The 23,958-nt window shown below is 45.7% G+C and overlaps 2 protein-coding genes across 8 annotated transcripts in view; one reads left to right on the forward strand and one right to left on the reverse strand.

The window, feature by feature from the left end:
- STARD9 (StAR related lipid transfer domain containing 9) overlaps window positions 1–23,958 on the forward strand; it is a 123,054-nt gene that overhangs the window by 91,177 nt on the left and 7,919 nt on the right. For 6 of the 7 annotated variants that reach the window (XM_045067859.1, XM_045067857.1, XM_004751207.3 and 3 more), the window contains 4 exons: window positions 87–10,283; window positions 10,470–10,643; window positions 11,058–11,241; window positions 11,615–11,752. In XM_045067859.1, coding sequence (XP_044923794.1) covers window positions 87–10,283; window positions 10,470–10,643; window positions 11,058–11,241; window positions 11,615–11,752 — 10,693 coding nt within the window. The remainder of the gene's footprint in view (window positions 1–86; window positions 10,284–10,469; window positions 10,644–11,057; window positions 11,242–11,614; window positions 11,753–23,958) is intronic. The other variant, XR_006602893.1, reaches the window with a different exon arrangement.
- On the reverse strand, window positions 20,880–22,101 carry LOC101678950 (nucleoporin Nup37-like). The gene is given in 1 exon segment (XM_045067861.1): window positions 20,880–22,101. A coding segment is annotated over 1 exon segment (981 nt). The 5' UTR covers window positions 22,033–22,101; the 3' UTR covers window positions 20,880–21,051.

Raw genomic sequence — 23,958 nt, forward strand, 5'->3', positions numbered from 1 at the left:
AGCAAACTAAATGGGACTTTATATTCCCTCTGTGAGTAGGAAATAGGGACCTTTTATTTTCTGAACTGGCTTTCCTTTCTCCACAGTATTTTCCTGAATCGGGACCCCTCCACCGTGTTACCTCCTATGCCTGATCCTACTGACCAAATATCAGAAAAAATTCCATCAGAAGAATATTTGCCCCAGGCTGCTTCTTACCCTCCAAGGACAGGATACTTCAGTAAGAATGCCCTCTATTCCTCAGGCAAGGGGCATCTCTGCATTGCTAAAGGGGCCTTGGCAAGGAAAGGAACCTCAGCGTCAGGCACCGCCCTCACTGTGAGTTCTGAATCTACCAGCATCCAGGAAATGGAAAGAGTGGGTAAGCAGCCCTGTTGGATGGTGTCCCAGAGCCTAACATCTCTGGATCATTCAGCCTACAAGCTAAAGCCAAGGGATGAGCCAGATGCACTCACCCCTTACACCTGTACCAGGAGGGGTAGGGAACCAGCAGACCCTGACCACACACAAGCAAGGTGGCGAAAAGAAGGGAACCTTGGGACCCACAAGACTTATAAGGGAGCCTGTGGCATTTCCTCATGTCCCCGTGGACCCAAACAGGCATCTGGGCATGGAAAGGCAGCCAAGACTTTCTGGGTGGAATCCAAACCACCACCTCCAACCAGGGCATCCAAAAAGCAGCAGAGGGTTATGGTCAAAGACATTGCCAAAAAGTCCTCCTTTTTGCTTCCTGGCAGCCCTTTGAGGGGGCAACACATTGTGGGAGATCCAGACTCCACATCCTCACTCACAGATTTCAGCCCAAGCGTGGACCACATAAGAGAGAAAGATGGTGATTTATCTGATGCAGATAGCAGTTACTCTGTGGATTCTCTCTCTTGTGTCTACACCAAAGCCCTAATGAAACCGCTAAAGCCAGAGGACCCCCAGGAGAAAGAACAGGATCTCCCAGAGCCAGAGAACTCCGAAAGTGAGGATGGCCAAATATCTGAGGACTCACTGGCTGAGAAGGGGTATGAGAGCCCACCAGACAGCCCAAGGAGTAGTTATCTTCCCAATGGCCATGGCCACCGTAGGGTCAGAGTGAGAGCCTCTGTGAGGGGCTTCACCGCATCCTCAAACAGTGGACTATTCACCCAAACTCAAAGGAGCTTTTCCCTGGATAGCTTGCTTGATGCCCAGGAGGAACTGAGGGAAGATCAGCAAGAGGAGCCTTTCTTTAGTTCAGCGGATGAGATGCCCACAGAGACTTTTTGGCACCTACAGACCTCCAGTCTGCCCACAGCCGACCAGGAGGCAATGTACAACCTTGGTCCCATCCACCATGGAACAGAAGCCAGGCTGGATGCCATCCTGCCAGCGAGCAGTTCATTTTACCTTGGGCCCCCGCCCCAGCCCCGCTGTGAGCAACCTGAGTCAGAGATGGAGGCAAGCTCCCCTGAACAGGCAAATGTACTCCAAGGCCTGCAGCTTTCAAGAGGGAGCCCTCTGTTGTCCATGGATTCCTGGTTTTCCTGTGACTCTAAGATCAATTCCAGCAGCCCCTCAGGAATAGTGGGTTCTTTATGTCCAAGTCCTGAGGTCCAGGAATCTCAGCCCTGTGGATGGGAGAAGCCTGGAAATAGGCAAAATATGGAAGAACTAAAGCCACAAGGGGCAGAAACACTCCTGCCCTACAGCTCCAAACTGCCCCGAGGTGGTGCTGAGCTGCCCGGCCATGTAAGCAGCGTGTACGCAATCCCTGCTTCTGATACTTCTAGGCTGTCACTCTGGGGGTCTTACAGGCTTCTTCAGCCACGAGTTGCTGGCATCTTTCGGACCAAAGGTATCTCTGACACAGCCCAGGAGGCCAACCCTGAAGTATCCAACAACTCCAGTGTGCCAAGCATTTTGGCTGCCACAGAGGCAGTTTGGGTGAATAGTCCTCATGTAGGCAGCGCCCAGGAGAGGGACTGGGCTGCCCTTCAGCAAAAGTACCTCCTTGAACTGTCCCATCCTGTGTTGGAGGCTGTTAGAGAATCCAGGCCAGCTTTCTCCTCCCTCGAAGAAGACTCTGTCTCCTTGACCCAAGCTTCTGGCAAAGAAACAGATACTCTATTGCCAGTTGGTTCTGGGGTATCAAGTAGTCTGGATTTCAACAACCTTCCTATCCATTTATCCAAAATTAGATGTTTGAGAGCAGAGAAAGAACAGGACAGTTTGAGTGCTGAGTTAAAAGGGACTTCAGATTCCTTTATAACTAGAGAGAAAGAGGTGAGTCATAGTGGAACTTACTCAGCCGATGTAGAATCATTGACTTCTGGAATTACAAATGCACCAGTCTTTGCAGGAAACAAGATAGCAAACTCTATGACTGAAGCATGTGAAGCCAAGCAGAAAAGCTTGGAAGAGTCTTCTCACAGTAGTGGGAAACCTCAACTGATCACTTCCTCTGATGAATACTTTTTCCAGAGGAGCCCTTGTCATGGTCATGTCTCCATAGCCACTAAAAACCACTTGCCCCAGGGCTGGGGTTCTCTTAGGGAGAATAGTGCAGGCCAGGAGGGGCAGTTCAGTCCCAGTGGCTACCCATGCCTTCAGGAAGAGAAGGTAGACTATCAGGAGAGCTCCAGGGAAGTGGTTGGAAGACACCCAAGCATTTCATTTGCGTCAGGTCCAAAGCGGTACCCTCACTCTGCCACCTGGAATCCATTCCTGTCTTCCTTAAAGCCACCTCCCTTGGAGACATTCTATGTGACCAAAAGCCGGGATGCCCTGACAGAAACTGCCTTAGAGATCCCGGCTTGCAGAGAATCAAGAGTACCTTCCCCACCCCCAAGAGAAGCCTGGGGCTTTGGTCATGACCATCAGGTTCTCCAAAATATTTATTTGAAGAATAATTGGCCAGTGCTATTACAAAACCAGAATTCCAAGATTGCCTCATCTCAGCAGGTTACAACAGGGAGGCCATTTGATCTGAACACCAAGGAAGTTAGCAGAGAAAGAGGGCAGGGCCCTGGAAATATTGAAGAAGAAAGCCATAATTCAGTTTATTTTTTTGTTGCTCAGAACAGACATTTTCTTTCATCTACTAGCACAGGAGTATGTGAATTTGAAAATCAAGTTGGAATTTTAAATGAGCACAGCCTTTCAGAGCACAAGGAGGGAGAAAAGGCCACTGTACAGTCCTACTGCAATGTTTGCTCAAGCCGTTCTAGGTCTAGGAAGCCTCTCCTTATTTGTGAGTCTGAGGCAGATGAGGAAGAAGAGCAGGATCATGATGTAGTCCTAAGGCAGACTCAGGCCTTTGATATGAACAGAGAGTTTCCTTCTGGGGCCAGGTCCGATTTCATCTATGAAACCATCAATTTAGCCCTTGACAAGGACAGGCTGGGGGAAACTGCTATTTCTTTGCAGTCCAGATCAGTACATCATAGAGTAAGTAGCCCAAACATGATGGCCCCGGATGAGAGTCTAGCTCACAAGGCTGAGAGGAAGAATGAATCTGGGCTTCTTGGGAAAGCTCTCTATTCCAAAGGCCACTCAAAAGAGTTTAAGCTTCCACAGACAGAGTCTACATATGAAAGATTCCAGTCAGTTACATGCTCTCAGGAAAAAAAACTGAGTGAATGTAAGGGCCCTGGAAGGTCACAAGTAATGTTAAGCCCTAAAGAAGAACCTTCTGGAAAGAAACAAAATAAAAGAGTCAACAATGCTGATGAAATGGCCAGGCTAATCAGGAGTGTAATGCAGCTGGAAAGTGGCATCTTGGAAATTGAATCCAAGCAGAATAACAAGCCAAATGCTTCTCACTCACCGGGAGTCAAAAAAGAGTTTGTGTTCCAGGACCGGAGGGACCAGGAGATGGCTGACTATGTCCTGAGGCCAGGCAGCTTTGGAAACCACATGTTTTTGAAGGATCAACCATCTTCAAAACAGAGAGATGATGTTACCTTTAGGGATAACACAGCTGGAGAAATGGAGGTTAACAGTAGCATTGGGAAAGGTCCCTGGGTCGAGAAAACCACCTTGTACCCCTTCAAGTCAAGAGAATGTGTAGAAGACAAGTTTGCGAAAGAGCACACTCTCCTAACTGTATTAGACACACCCTCCCGGGACACATTTGGTGATGTAGGGACATGTACAGCTGGTAGAGTGTTCGCAGGCATTTGTGCTGATCCAAGAACCAAGGCATTGGCTGGTGCTCTGCCATTGCAACTGAGCCCCAAGATGTCTTCTAAGAAGGAGGCCAAAGCAGGGAATGCATCTGCAAGCTCCAGAGGACAGCCCTGTGGCTTGGGAAGTCTTGAGGAACTGGAAGTTGTGGAAAGTTTTTGGGAAAGCCAAGTTGCCAAATATATAAGTAGTTGTAAGCAAGAGGAACCCAAAGTTCAAGGCAGAGTTGAGGAGATGGCTGTGCGAAGTGGAGGGAGCCTACAAGAGGAAAACACAGTGATCTTGTCAACTCAGAAACTTTGTAGCCCAAGCTGGCATTGTATGGGTATATCTTCCAGCCAGGAGATTGGCCCAGTGCTGAGTTGGCGAGACTCCTCTGCAGTTCCTCATGGAGACCTGAGCAGTACCTTGTCCTTGAATTGTCCAAGGCTGCCAAGAGACTGTCTTCATGCACGTGATACTGTAAGCATCTCTTCAGTTGACTATGTGCTGGATCCCACAATGTTGAAAATGCCTGACAGTGCCTTGGTAACTGGAGCAGGGTGTCAGAATCTGAGTGGAGAGCTCCAAAGCCACAGTCCCCAGGGAAATGTTAGAGGGGGCTCCTCCTTGGTACACTCTGCTTGGTGTGGGTCTGTGACATCCACAGCCATGGAATCTCATGGTCAATCCCATGTATCAGAGAGCATTCCCCTGCTGGCAGAGGGCCACAGATCAGCAATTACCCAAGACCAAGGAGAGGACCTCAGAAGCATCTCAATGGGTTTGAGTCCCAGAGAGGGTTTTGTTTCTGAAGCTGAGGAAGCTGTACAAAGAGAAACAGAAAGAACCAGTTCCCTGAATAGGGTCTCTAGCCCATTTGAACAGAAGGCCCACTGCGTCTTAGAAGAGGGTAACAGGCAAGGCCAGCAGGTGAGGCAGAAGGCAGAGAAGGAGGCTGAAGACCTCAGTTCTCCTAGTGGCCCTTTCTCAGCACCTGTGTCCCTGCCAAGGGTGCCTCACCCACAGCACTGTGCTCATACTTCCACGGGCCATGCTATGTTGGAGATCAGACAAGCAAAGGCCCAGGGAAAGCAGCTTCATGACTTTGGGGCTGAGGACAAAATTCTTTCTTACTATCAGACTTCATTAGGACCTGAATGTTCTTCAGGGCCCCCAGGTGGGTCTCAGTGTCCACAAAGGGACCAGTTAGTGTCAGACAGGACCGGGAATGAGGCTGAAGCACAAGGATTTCATGTGGCATCTCTCTCTGCTACATCAGGACATCTGTTGACTAATGAGAGGGAAGTTCCTCAGGCCACACCCCTCCCTGAAGACAGCTTTCAACATCCACCCAACATGGAGACTAAAACAGGGCCCTGGCATCCCTCACAGACTTCTTCCCATGCAGCCCCAACTCTAGGCAAAAGCCATTGTGCTGGAGAACTGAGACATTTTCTGGGAACTGGTGAACGGTTTCTGTGTCACTCTTGTTCTGAAATCACAGAGAAAAAGAAGAAAGCACCCCGAACACCTTCTTCTTCTGATCCTGTGGGCTCAGGCAGCTTTCCGTCAACAGTTATGGAGGACAGGAGGGAAATATCAGAGGAAGTAGTGGCTCCCTTTTCTTGGGCCCCTAATGACGACCCTGGCATGATTCCGCACGGGGGAAACCAGTTAGCTCCATGGGAGACTGCAGGGGCCGTGCGCCCTGATGGTCAGGAGTGCAGCCCAGTGCATCAAGATCCTAGAATTCTAGATACCACTTGTGGAGGAGGTTCAGGTAATTTTTTAGTGGCTGCACAGGGAGGAAAAACAACCTATTTTGAAAGTCAGCTTGTGACCTGTGATGTTCAGAATTCTGTCAGCCTCTCAGTGCATACCCTGGACCACGGGAAATGCCTTGAGGCTTCCACTGGCTTAGAAGAAGGGGAGTCAAATCCCAGACAGGCTACCATCCTGTCTAGAGTCCTGAGGAGTGTTGCACCAGAAGCTGCCTCGCAGCAGTGTGTGAAGTGGAAGGAGAATGTTGGTTGTGGGCTGGCAGAAGCCCACAGTGCTGGCAGCGAGCATCCCAGACTGACTCCATTGCCAGATCAAAGACCTAGTTTGGGTCCTGGGGGAGTTCAGGAGCAGGCCCAGTGCAGGTGCCCACAGCAGACTTCCTTTTGTGTTGTCTTCTTAGGGAACATTGAAAGCAGCAGGACTCTTAGTGCATCTGGGGGACAGGAAGACAGCAGAACAACTCCTTGCAATCCTCAACCTGTCACTTCTCTTGCCTGTTTCTCACTACCCTCCACTTTACCATGTCATAGGGATGGTGACCTGGGAAAGGAGAGTTCCAAGGCTGCCCCACAAACTCTCCAGCCACCCTGCATAGTGCCTTCCAGAGCCTGTGGAATGGATGAGAGAGGAGAGAGCTATGCTGGGGAACTTGAAGTGCTCTTGGCACCTGGTCTTGAGCCCAAAGGCATTCATAGAGAAATAGGGCCAACAGACAGCAGCACTCTGGAGCCTTCTACTTCTGTCCTATCTATGGCTCAAGGGGACAGCTCCCCTTCTGTATCTCATGTTGGGGCAAATTCACTGAGCCACTCAGTGGCTGATGGAAACTCAAGGTTGGTAGAGTATCCTGAGAAAAAGGATGCTGAGAAGAAAGCCAGCACAGAGCTTGAGGCTGCCTTTTCCTCTGCAGGCACATGGTCTGAGCCACTGAGGATGTTTCTGGACAGCTCTGGAGGTGACCAGAGTAAACAAGAGTCTCAAACCAAACCAGAACCACCTTTAACAACTGAGAGACCACACACCCTGGATTTAAGTGAAGGGCCTGTTGAGAGTGAGCTTCTGGGGGAACCACAGCATGGATATTTAGGAAATGCAATCCAATGCCTTCCAGAAAAGCCACAACTTTCCACTAAGTCCAGAGATCACAGTGGCTTGGATCCCCAAGCCACGTTTGTAGCAAAGTTAAAACACATCTGCAGGCAGCAAGCTGATGGGCCCTGGGAGGAGGAAGAGCAGCAGAGAGATCAGGCTTCAGGTTGTGGTAAAGAGCCTGCCCAGGGCAGGAATTCTCAGCCTTCTCATGAAGTTGGCTTAGACAGCTGTCAGATTAGAGATGCAGGCAGAGAGGAGGCATGTGTAGCCAAGGCCTCTGTGTCTAAGCTTTCATCGGGCTTCAAAGACTCAACTAGCATGCCTTTGGAGCAAAGTGAAGCCCCACAGCCCACACCCCCGAGCCCTGGCCTGCCTGCCTCTGGCACAGAGCAGCCAGCTCCCCCAAGCAGGGGCTCACTTCCTGTGATTGCAGTCGTCTCTGGCCCCAAACACTCTAGGTCCTCCCTCAGACCACAGTTCTCTGTGGTCAGCTCTTCCCGGTCTCTTCTGGAGCTGAACATGAGTGTGGAGCCTCCTTCCCCCACAGATGAATATACACAGGAGCCTAACAGATTGTGGTTTCCACATACCAGGGACTATTTCTCAGGTAATTCAGCAGTGAGAACATCTCTGAAAGCTGAGGGCTGCGGTCAGAGAGCCCCATCTAACTTGGACAATAGCACTGCTGACCACGGGCCCCCCAAACCTGCCACCCCTCCTTACCCAAGGTCATCAGCTCTCTCTTGCATGCCAACCCCTGATTTCATGACCAGTTGGACATCTAGTACCCTGGAAGAGACCTGGAAGGAAAGTCCAGAGAGACTGGGTAGCCAGGCCAGGCCAGAAAAGTGGCACTCTAAGGCAGACAAAGGAATGTTACACTTTGACTCCAGTGACATCCATCCCTACATCCTATCCTATCCAGAGGGGCCTGTGCAGATCGGCTGGAAGCAGTATGTGTTTGGCAATGCAGTGGATGTCTCCTCTGGCCAGACACCCCAGAGCCTGATACCATCAAACATGGCCCATTGTTCAAGCATGGACAATGGCCTAGAACACCAGAACTCTCCACTCTCCTCCCACCTCAGCACCTCTGCCAATGCCCGGGACCTGTCGAGCCCACACAGTGTGGGAAATGCCCAGGGTTCACGTGAGGCCTGGGAAGTATGGGGCTCCTCATTTGCTTTGGGGAACCTCCACATCCTGAAGAGCCCTGAGGGAGCAACCGCCAGTAAGGGTCCTGACAAGAGAGCGCAGTTCCTGGGAACCCCTGATGAAGCAGGCTGGCTGAGGAGGGAGCCTCTCTTGGCTGAAGGGAGTGCTGCAGGTTCAGTAGATGAGATTACGCTGCTGTGTCCATCAGAGGCAGGTGGTCCTGTGGGACCGTCCAGGATGGGCACCTTGGAGCAGGGCACACAGACCATGGGGTGCAGTCTCCGCTGGAGCTCCACCGACTTCTCTGCTCAGCCAGAAGCCAATGCAGTGCCAGGCTCTGGTCTGGTCTCCTGGACCAGCATGCATAATCTGTCTCTCCACCTCTCACAACTGCTGCACAGCACCTCAGAGCTGTTGGGAAGTCTTTCCCAGCCAGGTGTGGCTGAAAAGGAACAGAACATCAAGAGGGAGATCCCAGATGAGGTGACACAGGCCCTTATGATAGACGGCTGTACTCAGACCACCATGGACAAGGGCATCCAAACTGACCTGGCCTTACCACCTCTGCACCTTCAGGCCCCAGAGGCCAACCCTCAGGAGGGCAACGTGGTCCTCGAAGTGCTGGGCTCAGATATTCCCACCATGTCTCAAGAGCAGGGCTGTGTCACAGGGATACTTCAGAAGACAAAGGCAGAGGAAACGACATGGAAAATGGCAGCGCCTTCAGAACTTCAGGAAGAAAGCACTCACTGCAGGCCCCAGAGCCTTCCGGCACCCACGTTATCCCACTTGAGGTTTCAGAAAGCTCACTTTGGGCAGAACCTCCCTTCTGTGAGCCCTCAGGCTTCTCCTGATGACTCCCTACCTCCCAGTTCCCAGCCAGAGGATCCCTCCTGCCTGGCTATTGGTAGCCTGAGCCTCAGTGGCTCCCAATCCCCAGAGCCCTGCCCCAGTGCTGTGGAGTCTATCAGGGATCCTAAGGTCAAGAAGGAGCTGGGCACCATGGGAATGTTTTTGGTGGACAGGGCCTCCTCCCCAATCCTCACGCTTAGTGCCAGCACCCAGGGGTTAGGGCTCCCCGCAGACTCTTTGTCACTCACAGCCCCCTCAGCATGTCCTTTGGAAGGCCACCAGGAGCTTGTCTCCAGCCCAGACCTCCTTGACACCTCCAGGCCTCTAGTGGATAATCATTCTCAAAGCACTGATGAGGCAGGTGGCTCCCAGCAAGTGGGGGTTCCATGTGGGGAAGGCAAGAATCCCTTAGAAAGGAGCGATGGCAGGTCATTCCTTGAGATGAGCCTCCCAGGCAGCCCACTGCAGAGCCCCAAACTCCCAGTCTGTTTCTTAGGGCAACTGCCTCAGCAGCTTCAGCCCAGGACCACCACCTTGGTCCAAAGAGAACTGCCAACACCCTCACTGAGGAGCACAAGTCAGAGGCTGGCTGATGGCTTTGTGCCAGAGGACCTGGCTTCCTTAGAGGACAGCCTAGTGAGCAGTAGGGGGCCAAGTCAATGGGAGAGCAAGATAGAAAATGGAGGTGAGGGTCCAGCATTACCAGTGGAGCCACAGCCCAGTCTGGACTTTCCATCTTCAAGGGGAGGCCTCCAGCCCCTCAGCCCCTGCCCTGTCTCCGAGTTTACTGATACAACAGGGCTCCAGGCTTCCACTTTGGGCCCGACTGAGGCCTGCCAGTCTGAGGTGCTGCTGTGCCCCACTTCCCAGGTATGCAGGGCCCCTGACCCCCAGCATCATGGCCCGAAGGACTTCCCAGTGCATAACAAATTTCCTCGGTGTGGGGTTCAGAATGGCTCTCCTGGGGAGCTAGGTGTGATGGAGTCACTGGAGATCAGATGTGATCTGAGCTCTGGAGAGCAGGGACAGAAGCCCCTACAACCTCCTGATGACCAGAGCCGGGATCCTCAGTCGTCCCAGCGGGATCAGATCCCCCTGCAATCTGGGGCCCAGAACCTCTCACTCAGCATGGAACTCACAGAAGCAAAACTGCACCGCGGCTTTGGGGAGGCAGATGCCCTGCTGCAGGTGCTGCAGAGTGGGACAGGGGAGGCGCTCACTGCTGAAGAGCCTGTGCGGTCCACCTGGGAGGAGCTCTATGCCCGGTAAGGGCCCCCAGCCTGGCGGGCAATGGCGAGAGGTGGGCTGGAGGAGAATCAGAAAAGGCTAATAGCTGGCTATACCGTTTTCCCCCGCTAAGCTCTGGAATCTTCTGGGGATCAGAGGTAGATCTTAAGATGGAGGAGGGCATTCAGGGCCAGTTTCAGTGAATCAGTCACATTTCGTCTCAGGCAAAAACAAACGATTGAGACCCTCCGGCGAGAAAGGGCTGAACGACTTCAGAACTTCCACTGGACACGGAGCCTCCAGCCCAACAGGGATCTCCCCACCCGGGACCCCGACCTACCCAGCAGGCGCCGAGAATACCTGCAGCAACTGAGGAAGGATGTTGTGGAGACCACCAGGTGAGGGTGGACCCAGAACCCCACAGAGAGCAGGTTGTGTATAGGGTGAGAGGGCTGTGGGGAGCAGGGCTTGGAGAGAGGAGGATACAGCTTTCTTGGACAGGAGTGATTCCAGGAGTGGGTCCCATGCTTCTGTGGGCAGGTGGAGGTGACTGTGGGAGAATGGGACAAGGGAAAGAGGAGGATGTGGGAGGGCATAGGGTGAGGACAGGGGACAGGTCATGGGAGAGGGTGGGCAGAGCGGCTGTAACCTACCATGTAAGACAGTAGGCCTGAGCCTCAAAATGCGTTGTAAAACCAAACTGTAGGCAAAGAGAGGATGGTGTTGAATAGGTCTGGGATGAGCAGGCCAAGGCTGTCACCCATCTGCCCATAATGTTAGAGGGCATCTCTCCACCCTATGGTTTTCCTCAGGAGCCCAGGGTCGGCATCACGGTCTGCTCACCCCGCCTCTGACATAGCACTGATGCTGCAAGAATACCAGCGTGCTCGCGAGGAGGCCAAGGTGGAGATTGCCCGGGCCCGGGCCCGGCTACGGGAGCGGACTGAGCAGGAGAAGCTGAGAATCCGCCAGCAGATCATCTCCCAGCTGCTGAGGGTGGGAAGTGGGACAGGCCGGTGATGTCGGGGTAGTTCTAGAGCAGATGTCAGACTGGGTCAGCCTTCACTGGAGCTGCCTCTGAGTCAGGATGTGGTAAATGGAGGAAGGTGTCAGACTCCTAGTACCAGCTCAAAGCTGTGCTCACTCTTTTTCCATGTCATCCTGCTCTGACCAGCTCCTGTCCCAAGGCCAGAAGCTGGGAGGAGGCAGCTTTGGTTTTTAGTTGGGGTAAGCTTGTGGGGAGGCCTGAGGGTTTCAGGTTGAGGTGGGAGGTGCTGGGTGATGGGGAGGTGAGGACTGGTGGTGTCGGGTGGAGTGGGGGTAGTGGGTAGGTTACACCAGAAGCTGGTTGACATCCCCCTGTCCTCAGGAAGAAGAAAAGCTGCATACCCTGGCCACGTCCAACTCCCTGTGTACCAGCTCCAATGGAAGCCTCTCCTCTGGTGTTACTTCTGGCTACAATAGCAGCACAGCCTTGCCAGACCAGCTTCAGTCCCCAGACAGTGTGGTGAGTAGGCAGATGCTAACAGTGAGCCAGGGGCCAGAACGGAGGCAAGAGTTGGGGCAGGAAATTCTCCCTCCTGGAGGCCGCTGCTGACATGAGCCCTTCTTGTGGATGAGAGGTAGCCTTTGGTTTTAGTTTTGTCTCTTACTTCCTGTTTGTTCATCCAACAAGTGTTTATTTTGTAGGTAGTATTTTAGGCCCTAGGGATATAGCAGTGAGAAAAACCATGTACAGCTTATTTAGTGCCTATTTAATCACCATCGCAGTAAGTTATATGAAGAAGGGGTACTAAGCCAATATAAAACGGGATCTGATCTAGTCTGGTAGGTCAACAAAGGTAGTCTGAAGAGGGTGCCTTTTAAACTGAGATCAGGAGGGGTGAAAGGCAGTTAACAGAAGAGGTTAGTGCTGGGGGGTCAGGTGTCAGGAGAGATGGGGGTGGGAGCGCAGTCTTCCAGGCAGAGGGCTTGGCAAGTGAGGCCATGAGGGAGGAAGAGTTGGAGGAACTAATAGAAGGCTGGTGTGGCTGGAGAATAGTGAGACAGGAAAGGGAAGATCACATAGACTGTTGTGAATTCTGGCCCTTTTTGGATCCATGTGATCATGTTACTTCCCAGAAGCTGCTGTAAAGCTTTGAAGCAGGGGAGCAGGATGATGAGATTGCAGGAGAAGGGGGCAGAGCAGCTGTGGGTAGAGCCCAGTGAGAGTTGCCCATCGCCTTGTCAGGAGCCCTGGCAGTGAAGCCCAGCACAGAGAGTGCTGTGGACAGAGAGCATCCCCAAGATACAAGAGCCCGTTGCCTGTGAGAGGAGGGGACAGGGTGGAGCTGGGAACAACACACACTTCTGGCTTGAGCAGCTGAGGGGACCGTGATGGCGACAGTACCTTGGAGCATTGGAGGAGGACAGGTTTTGTGGGAAGCATCATCAATCTGGTTTTCCTGGGTTTAGAGTGCCTGTGAGAAAGGCGAGGAGAGCAGTTGGGAATATAGATATGGAGCTTAGGGGTAAGATCTGGCAGGGATATAGAATTTGAAATTTGTTTTATATTAAACTTCACATAGTAAAAATAGTATTCAGACGGTAGCAAAGGACATATGATATCAAGTTCATCTTTCAGTCTCCTGTTTTCCCTCCCCCGAGCAGTCACACACCAGTATGGGGTATATTTCCAGAGGCATTCTGGACGACATTCTATGTTTTAATATCTATAAGAGTATGCATATCTTTTTCTGTAAATTTTCTTGTTTTTTAGATATATTTTTCTTTCTCTTTAAAATTTTGTTATTTTTTGTTATATATTTTATTTATTTTTGAGAATGTGTGTATATTTCTAAAGTACATGAATGACAGCATACTGTATATACCTGCTTTGTCCCTTTTCATCCTGAGGAATGTCTTTCGGATAGCACTGCACACTGGCAAATCTGCTGCTGACTCATCCTTTTTAACGGCTGATACAGTGTTTCCTTTTCCTCTTTGCATGTTAATAAATGTCATGTTTTTGCATAGATAATCTATCATATGGTATTTCTACCATTCATGTGGTAGAAAAGACAAAAAATATGGACATCTGTAAAGATATATAGGGCAGTACCTGTTCCCGTTGCCTGAGAACCTGGTCCTCCTCCTTCACTGACACCTCTGTCCCCTGGCCCCGAGGCAACAGTGCTGTTGCACAAGGGGGCTTGAATTCAATCTTCTGCTGTTATGAACAGTGCTGCCATCCATAACTTTGTGCATGTGTCATTCTGTACATGTGCAAATATACCTAGAAGTGGACTCAATGAGTATATGTATTTGAGATCTTAATATTGACAAGTTTTCCCTCACACAGATGTACCAATTTATACTCCCACCAGCAACAGAAGAGAGACATGTTACCCCCATGCTCTCACCAAGTTGTTATCAAATGTTTGATTTTTGCTGAGCTATCTGTTCATATCTGTAACTCATTTCTCTATTTTTTTCTTACCAATCTCTGGAGTTCTTTTGGCAAGCTAGCCCTTTGTCTGATAGGAGTTACATTTGTCTCTGTTCTTGGTTCTCTTCTGACTTTGCTTATTGTGTTTGGAGCCATTCAGAAGTTTTTGTCAGTTTTTCTCTTAATTGTCTATGTTCTGATCATAATTAGAAACACATTCTTCAGATGTGGTATATATACACAATGGAATACTATGCAGCCATCAAAAGAAATGAAATCTTGCCATTTGCAACAACTTGGATGGAACTAGAGCGTATCATGCTTAGCGAAATAAGTCAAGCAGAGAAAGACAACTATCATACGATCTCCCTGATATGAGGAAGTGGTGATGCAACATCGGGGCTTAAGTGGGTAGAAGAAGAATCAATGAAACAAAATGGGATTGGGAGGGAGACAAACCATAAGTGACTCTTTTTTTTTTTTTTAAAGATTTTATTTATTTATTTGACACAGAGAGAGATCACAAGTAGGCAGAGAGGTAGGCAGAGAGAGAGAGGAGGAAGCAGGCTCCCCACTGAGCAGAGAGCCTGATGCGGGACCCGATCCCAGGACCCCGAGATCATGACCTGAGCCGAAGGCAGCGGCTTAACCCACTGAGCCACCCAGGCGCCCCAAGTGACTCTTAATCTTACAAAACAAACTGAGGGTTGCTGGGGGGAGGAGGGTTGGGAGAAGGGGGGTGGGGTTATGGACATTGGGGAGGGTATGTGCTTTGGTGAGTGGTGATTCACAGACCTGTACCACTGGGGATAAAAATACATGTTTATAAAAAATAAAAAATTAAAAAAAAAAAAGAAATGCAGAATTGCAAGCCCTACTTGAGACCTCCTGAATAAAAGTCCAAATTTAATAAAACCTTAAAAAAAAAAAAAAAGAAGAAACACATTCTTCATTTGAAAGTTCCAAAGAATTGCTCCTGTGATTTCTTCTGGAAATCACATGGCTTTATTTTTCATGTTTAAATCTTTGATTAAATAAAATCAAATAAATCTTTGTTAATTTTGAATGAATATATATATAGATAGATAGATATAGATAAATATAGATATATAGATATCAAGTTGTCCCTTTAACATTTGATAGTTCCTCTGGGCAGCTCATCTCTACCAGCTTAGGATGCCAACTTTTCTTATATAAGGTTTATAATGTGTTTTACTCCCGGTTCTTCATTTTCTGAGCTTTTCCCCCTTAAATTTATGTACTTGAAAGAGAGCAGAGCGAGTGAGAGAGAACTCGAGTGAGGGGAGCAGGCAGAGAGAGAGGGAGAAGTGACTCCCCACTGAGCAGGGAGCCCGATGCGGGGCTTAGTGCCCGGACTCTGGGACCATGACCTGGACTGAAGGTAGACACTTAACTGGCTGAGCCACACAGGTGCCCTTTTCTAGAGTATTTTTTCTTGTTTACTTTTTATCTGAGATTTAAAATTAGCTTAACTAGTTCATTTATAAAAACTCACTCATATTTTTAATGGGACTTTGTTAAATTTATAAACTGATTTATATTTATATTTATAAACTGAGATTTAGGGAGAAATCTCATCTTATGCGATAGAATTTCCTAACCAAGGACATAGTAAGTTCCAGCCACCTTTGTGTGTTTAAAATTTCCTTGACATGTCTCACAATTTCTTGTCAGATTTATTCCTAAGTGTTTTATTTTTTTTATTTTTTTTTTTTATTTTTTTTTTTAATTTTTTATTTTTTATAAACATATATTTTTATCCCCAGGGGTACAGGTCTGTGAATCACCAGGTTTACACACTTCACAGCACTCACCAAATCACATACCCTCCCCAATGTCCATAATCCCACCCCCTTCTCCCAAACCCCCTCCCCCCGGCAACCCTCAGTTTGTTTTGTGAGATTAAGAGTCACTTATGGTTTGTCTCCCTCCCAATCCCATCTTGTTTCATTTATTCTTCTTCTACCCACTTAAGCCTCCTTTTGTTGTTACTGTTGTAACTGTATGTGTTTTATGTTATTTTTGTTACTGTTGTTTTGCCTTTGTATCTTTTGTATGGTTGTTTATTTGTATGTATGAAAGGCATTGATGTTTATTTTGTGTGTCCATATTGTTTTTTGGTCTGTTCTCTAGATCTGTACTAATACAGTAGCCACCATCATAGGTAAGCTATCTTATTTTAAATTTAATTAAAATCGAATCATAGCTTTTGCTCTTAAGTCACACAAGCCACATTTCACATGCTCAATAACCACATGTGGCTAGTGGCTACCATACTGTAGAGCCCTGCTTTCGATTTTTTTTTTTTAGGCATGAAACCACATAATCTGCAAGTAGAGATGGCTTCCCCATTTCCTTTCTAATTTTTGTACCAGTATTTTCTTTTTCTTTTCTAAGTGCATTACCTAGTGTTTCCAGCATAAATAAAATCATAGTGATGACAGTGACCATCCTTGTCTTCTTCCAGGCTTTATTAGGAATGCTTCTAGTGTTTCCCTATGTAAGCTGGGTGCTAGTTTTTGAGCTGAGCTAGATCTCTTTGGCAGTACTAAGTAAGTGTCCATCTATTCCTATTTTACAGAGCATTCTTACATGGAATGGTTATTTCAGTCTTTGGAGATGATCATCTGATGGGATAATATTGAGCCATTCTTGCAGTCTGGAATCAATCCTCTAATACATTGTGTACTTGTGCATATGCTCTATTATTTTAATGTGGTGTCAGAGTCTATTTGCCATGTCTTCAGGATTTTGCATCAGTATTTATGACTTTTTCCCCTGTAGTTTATGTTTTTGTAATAAGTTTCAGGTTTTGTTATCAGTGTTATATTTCTTTTTAGGAATAAAATGTTCCAGAATAGTTAAAAAGTAATGAAACTTTATACCTATTAAATTGTCAAAAATTAGAAAGTCAGATGTTGGCAGGACTTTTGGGAAATAGGAATCTTATAAGACTTATAAAGTTCTTATGATCCAGCAATGCTTGCATAGTTTATGAGGGTACATGTATGAAATTATTTATTAAAGCATTGTTTGAAGTGATAAAGAGTTGGAAACCATTTGAGAGTCCATCATTGGGAGAATGGATAGATAAAATGTGGTTGATATGGGGAACCTGGTGTCTCAGTTCGTTAACCGTCCAACTCTTGATTTGACCTTCATTCATGATCGCAGGGTTATGAGATCCACTCCACACTGGGCTTGGAACTTGCTTGAGATTCTCTCTCCCTCTGCTTTTCCCCGCCCCTGCCCCAGTATACGCATGCTCTCTCTCTGAAAAAAAGAAAGTGGTCTGATGAGATCAGGAGTTGATAAACAAGGCTCTTTGGCCAGACCAGGCCCTCTGCCTGATCTGATTTTGGTAAATGAAGTTTTACTGGAATATAGCCTTGCCTATTTATTTACATGTTGTCTGTGGTTATGTTTATGTTCTAATAGCAGAACTCTGAGTAGATGAAACCTACTCAAATGGTCCACAAAGCCTCAAATACTATCTAGACCTTTGCAGAAAAAGTGTGCCAATCCCTGGTTGAGATTTTTTTTATTTCTTTTGGAGTTTTTATCCTAATTTGTTAATTTCTGCTTTAAAAAAATTAATTCATTTTTCTTGTGATAATTTCTAAGTCTTGTCTTGTGGTCAGTAGTTTTGTGGAATGTGTTTGCTATCTTCTCATGATTAGATTGAAGTTATGCATTTTGGCAAGAATACCACAGTAACGATGTGCCCTTCTCATTTGGGGTTGCTAGATAAAGCAAAGAAAAACACAGGACATCCCTTAGAGTTTTAGACCAATGACAGATGATACTGTTGTGTAAGACTGTCTCCTGCAAATGCCTTATCCTTAGTACATTATAGCAGAGGGTGCTTGATGTCAATATGTCCTGTTGGTGGTGTTAACCTTGAGGTTACAGTGATGTCTAGGAGCTGTCTACTCAAAGTTACTATTTTTCTCTTTATAATTAGTAAACATTTGGCAGAGATACTTTTTTTTAATTTAAATTTATTTATTTATAAAATAAACATATAATGTATTTTTATCCCCAGGGGTACAGTTCTGTGAATCGCCAGGTTTACATACTTCATAGCACTCACCATAGCACATACCCTCCCCAATGTCCATAACCCCAGTCCCCTTACCCAACCCTCCTCTCCCCAGCAACCCTCAGTTTGTTTTGTGTGATTAAGAGTCACTTATGGTTGGTCTCCCTCCCAATCCCATCTTGGCAGAGATACTTTTAAACTATGCAAGTATCCTGCTTTTCTTCAAGCTTTTGCCTACTAATTTGAGCATTCATCAGGGTATTTTGTTTGAAAAAAATTATTACTGTGGTTTTCTTTTAAGATTTAATTTTTTATTTGACAGAGAGAGATCACAAGTAGGCAAAGAGGCAGGCAGAAAGCAGGCCCCCACTGAGCAGAGAGCCCAATGTAGGGCTCGATTTCAGGAACCTGATATCATGACCTGTGCTGAAGGCAGAGGCTTAACCAACTGAGCCACCCAGGTGTTTTAATGGCAATTAAAATGGTAATTGTTTTAATGGCAATTTTGTATTTCCCTCATTTCTTCTACATTTATTTATTTATTTTTTTAAAGATTTTATTTATTTAACAGAGAGAGAGATCACAAGTAGGCAGAGAGGCAGGCAGAGAGAGAGGGGGAAGCAGACTCCCTGCTGAGCAGAGAGCCCGATGTGGGGCTCAATCTCAGAACCCTGAGATCATGACCCGAGCCGAAGGCAGAGGCTCAACCCACTGAGCCACCCAGGTGCCCCTCTTCTTCATTTATTAATTAGAATTTTTCTGTAAGGAAGTATTCTTCTCTCCTATTTATTCAGTTATTTAAGTTGTTCAGTTTTTGACTCATATATATTTTATTCTGTGGGTTATAATCTAATAGTAGCATTTTTAAAAAGGCTTTATTTATCTGACAGAGCGAGCAAGCACAAGCAGGGGGAGGGTCAGAGGGAGAAGGAAGCTCTCTGCTGAGCAGGGAGACCGACATGGGGTTTGATCCTAGGACCATGGGATCGTGACCTGGCTGAAGTTAGATGCTTAACAGCTGAGCCACCCAGGCGCCCCTCTAATATTATTATTTATTTCATTTCTCAGGTTGTTCCAGCTTTCCTTATTTGTAGTTCTTTCACATTGAGTCTTGCGCCCTTCTCTCTCTCCTTTTTTTGAGCACTTTAATTCATTTATTTTTTGTTGTTGTTGTAATTCATTGTCTTTTAGTACATTCACAGAGTTATGTATCCATCACTACAATCAGTTTCAGAATATTCTCATTACCTTAGAAAGAATCCCCGTGGCCATTAGTCATCACTCCCCAAACTCATCATCCCTAGCCCTAGGTAAGCACTGCTTTCCATCTCTACGGATTTGCTTGTTCTGGACATTTTGGTCCCTTGTGACTGGCTTCTTTTACTTCGCACAATGTTTTCAGGGTTGTGTTAATTTCCTACAGTTTCTGTAACAAATTACCATAAACATGGTGGCTTAAAACAACAGAAATTTATTTTCTTGGAGTTCTTAAGGCTAGGAGTCTGAAATGATGGCATCGACATGGCCATGCTTCCTTTGAAAGCTGTGGGGAAAATTCTGTTTTATGCTTTCTCTGGGGTTCTGGCCGCTGCAGGCAATCCTTGCCTTACAACTGTACACTCCTACCTCTGCCCCTGCCCTTAAATGGCATTCTCTCTTGTTGTCTCGGTTGTCTTCACTGCTTTTCTTAGAGGACACGAGTCATTGGATTTGGGGCCCACTCTAATCCTGTATGACCTCATTATAACTTGATTACATCCAGTGTAATCCAAACAGGGTCACACTCACAAAGAGTGGTTAGGACTTTTGGAAGACAGTAACTCAACCCACCAGGGTTCTTATGCATTGTAGCATGTATCAGACTATCATTCCAGTATAATCAATAATAACACATTGTGTGAATAGGTCACATTTTACTCATTCATCAGTTGATGGACATTTATTTTTTATTTATTTATTTTTTTAAAGATTTTATTTATTTATTTGACAGAGAGAGAGCACACACAGGCAGAGAGGCAGGCAGAGAGAGAGAGAGAGAGGAGGAAGCAGGCTCCCTGCTGAGCAGGGAGCCCGATGCGGGGCTCGATCCCGGACCCTGAGATCACGACCTGAGCTGAAGGCAGTGGCTTAACCCACTGAGCCACCCAGGCACCCCAATTGATGGACATTTAGATTGTTTTTACTTTTTGCCTATTCTGAATAATGCTGAATAATGCTATTCTAATAATGAACATTCACATTAAGGTTTGGTGTGGGAGCTGTGTTTTAGGTCTGTGGGAAAGAACTGCAAGACGTCTCTCTGCTGTAAAACTATGTGAAAGACCTAATAGATTTTTAAAATCTTGGGTATGGGTGTATCCCAACAATCTGTGCAATTCTAGAGTGTGATAGTTTAGGAGTGAATAGCGTTTGAACTCATTCATGTTTAGAGGGTGTCTGAAATTGAGAACCACGCAGATCCATCTACACTGACCCTGAACATGGCTGTAGAGAAATTGGATCTCAAAATACAGGTGGGGGATTTTTGAAGTATGTCCATATTCAAGTGGAGGTCAAAGAAGCCCAATTGAAGGAACTCCGGACTCACAGCAACAACTGTGGATTGAACAAAAGTTTTTTTTAAAGGGGCTGTTTTGAAGATTATGATTCTGACTTTGGAGGAACTATGGTGATTGGCACTAGGAGGAATCATATGTAAAATTCCTTAAATAAAGACTTATTGACTTAAAAAAAAAGTTTTGGGGGGTGCATGGGTGGCTCAGTCAGTTAAGCATCTACCTTCTGCTCAGGTCATGATCCCAGCCAGGGTCCTGGGATCGTGCTGCCAGGCTTCCTGCTCAGCAGCGAGCCTGCTTCTCCCACTGCCTGCTCCCTCCCCTGCTCATGCACCTGCATGCACCCACACGATCTCTCTCTCTCTGACCAATATCTTGAAAAGGAAAAAGGTTTTGTATGGACATAGTTTTTCATGATTTGGGGGTATATGCCTAGGAGTTGAGTTAATGGGTCATAGAGTAACTGCGTGTTTCAACGTTTTTAACAACTACCAAACTATTTTTCACAGAAGCTACACTATTCTAAAGTCCCACCAGCAGTATATGAGCATTGCATTTCTCCACATCCCAGCCAACACCTTTCTCTTTATTTTTTTTTTTTTATTTTTTTACTTTTCAAACCATTAATATTTTATTTAACAGAAACAACAATTGGGACACTTCTAGAGTTTACAGTGTATTTGATACAAAAATAAGAAATTCTCCAAAATATGTATTAAAAATACAAAGTTTATGGATCTAAGGGACACAGAAAATTTGTTTTACATTTCAGTCACCCAAAACAACAGCTTGTGGTCTCCTCCAATTGCACACAGTGGGAGTGTTCTTTGCCAGGAAAGGCCAGATCCGATGGCTACAGAACCAATGAGGACAGGCTGAGGGTGTCCTAAATGATGAATTTGAAACTGGCTTGCAATTTTGCCAGGATAACCAGTGGTTGCAAACAAGTTCTCATTAATTGTGGACCACCTGAATTAACAGGCTTGATCCATGTGGACAGGTCTCTTATCTTGAGGATAACTGGATCGAGTAATATCCCAAATTAACCAATCATTTCCTGCAACAGCTCCAACTTTGAAGGTATTTTTTAAGCACCAATGGGCTGACATTAATGGCATCTGTTCTGATTCAAGAGATAAAATAGCCTGTTGAGTCAAAAGATCATAAAACCGGATTGTTCCATTCTTCTCTGCAACCATCAGCTTAAAACTTTCCTCAGGATGCCAGCACACACTCATTCCAGGGGAATGAAGAACAAAATGAGCTGTCTGCATTCCTTCCAAGTTCCAAATCCTGCAGGTATGATCATCACTCACACTTGCAATTTCTTGACCTTCTTTGGGATCAAACACCAAACCATTAATGAAATCTGAATGGCCCTCTAAAACCTTATACTCATTTTTATCTTGAAGATCTGAAGTAAATAATCTTATTTTCATATCAGCAGCTGAAGTACAAAATTTGATTACTGGAGGCAATGAATCAAGTCTAGTTTCTGGGCTCCATGCTATGCCATCGACCCTGACTCCATGCTGAAATGTTCGTAGTGTTTTATATTGAATTCCTTCAACGTCTGCTTCTTCCTCCTGAAATGTACATATGCCAACCACCACATAATTACCGCCACCATATGCAATTAGGTTTCCTGGATCCCCACTGTCAAAGGGATTAAATTCTACCACATGCACATAATCTTCACAATCCACAGTGTAGGCAGCATTTCTTGTGGCATCTTGCTTCATCTTGTATGTCAATACTTGAGCAGTTGTAAAAATAAAATAGCCTTCTACTGGATGAGGTCACGAAACAGGTTGTCGGAAACTGGCCAGAGGAAATCTGACCTTTCTCTTTATTTAGAGTAATCCTAGTGGATGTGATAGGGCACCTCATTGTGGTTTTGATTTGCATTATCCTGATGTTTAAAGGCTTTGAGCATCTTTTCATGTGCTTACTAGCCAATTGTATGTTTTCTTTGGATAAATGTCTATTAAGATCTTTTGTCCATTTTATAACTGGGTTCTCTTTTTGTTAAGTTTAAGAATTCTTTATATATTTTAGTACCAGTCCCTTATCAATTACATGATTTGTAAAAATTATATCCCATTCTGTGTATTGTCTTTGCACTTTCTGGTAATGTCCTTTGAAGCACAAATATTTTGATGATGCTCATTTTATCTACTTATTCTTTTATTTCCTATGCTTTTGGTTTCATATCTAAGTAATTGTTGCCCAGTCCAAGGTTACAAAGATTATGCCTATATAGGCATACATGCCTCATTTTATTGTGCTTCACAAATAATGTGTTTTTTACAAATTGAAAGCTTGTGGCAGTCCTGCATTAAGCAAGTCTCTCAGTGCTATTTTTCTAACTGCATTTGTTCACTTCATTTTGGTGATTCTTGAAATATTGCCAACTTTTTCATTATTATTATATTTTTTATGGTGATCTCTAGTCAGTGATTATGACTCACTGAAAGCTCCAATGATGGTTAGCATTTTTAAGCAGTAAAGTATTTTTTAATTAAGGTTTACGTATATATTTTTAGACATAATGATAATGCACACTTAGTAGACTACAGCATAGTGTAAACATCACTTTTTTATGCACTGGGAAACAAACTAAAATCAATTTGATTTACTTTATTCCGGTGGTCTGGAGCCAGACCTGCAATATTTCCACAATATGCCTGTATTTTCTTTTAATAGTTGTATAGTTTTAGTTTCTACATTTAGGTTTTGGATCCATTTTCAAATAAGATTTGTATATATTGAGCCAACATTAGGGGTCAAATTTCATTCTTTTGCATGTGAATATCTAGCTGTCCCAGAACCATTTGTTCAAACAACTATTGTTTACTCATTGAATTGTCTTGGCACCCTTGTTGAAGATAAACTGACCATCAGTGTAGGGATTTATTTCTGCACTCTGAATTTTATCCCATTGAATTATATGTCTGTTCTTAGGCCAGTTCCACTGTCTTGATTACTGTAACTTTGTAGTAAAGTTTGAGGTCAGAAAGTGTGCAACTTGGTTCCTTTGCAAGATTGTTTGGCTATTCTGTGTTCCTTGAATTTTCATGTGAATTTTAGGAATCAGCTTATCAATTTCTGCAAAGAAGTCAGGTGAGATTTGGGTTTGGATTGCACTGATTCTGTATGTCAATTTGGGATATATTAAACACCTTAACAGTAATGTCTTTTGATCCATGAACACGGCCTAGCTTTCCTTCTATTCGGGTCTTTGCTTTTGGCAGTGTTTTATAGTTTTCAGAGTAGGAGTTTTGAATTCTTTTTGTTAAATTTATTCTTAAGCATTTTATTCCCTTGATGCTATTATAAATGGAATTTCAAAAAAGATTTATTTATGTATTTGAGAGAGAGGGAAAGGGAAGGAGAAAGGGAGGGAGGGATGGGAGGAACAGAGTCCCCAGCAGACTCCCCACTGAGCTCGAGCCCAATGCAGGGCTCCATCTCAGGACTCTGAGATCATGACCAGAGCCAAAATCAGCAGTTGGACACTTAGGCAAATAAGCCATCCAGGCATTTATTTCTTAAATTTTTTTTTTCTTAATTTCATTTTCAGTTTGTTCATTGCTACTCTACAGAAATACAGTTGATTTTTGTATATTCATCTTGTCTCCTGTACACTTGCTGAACTAGTTCTAATA

The sequence above is a fragment of the Mustela putorius genome, unplaced genomic scaffold (assembly GCF_011764305.1).
Source record: "Mustela putorius furo isolate JIRA1106 unplaced genomic scaffold, ASM1176430v1.1 tig00003898_pilon_pilon_pilon, whole genome shotgun sequence".
Lineage (NCBI taxonomy): Eukaryota > Metazoa > Chordata > Mammalia > Carnivora > Mustelidae > Mustela > Mustela putorius.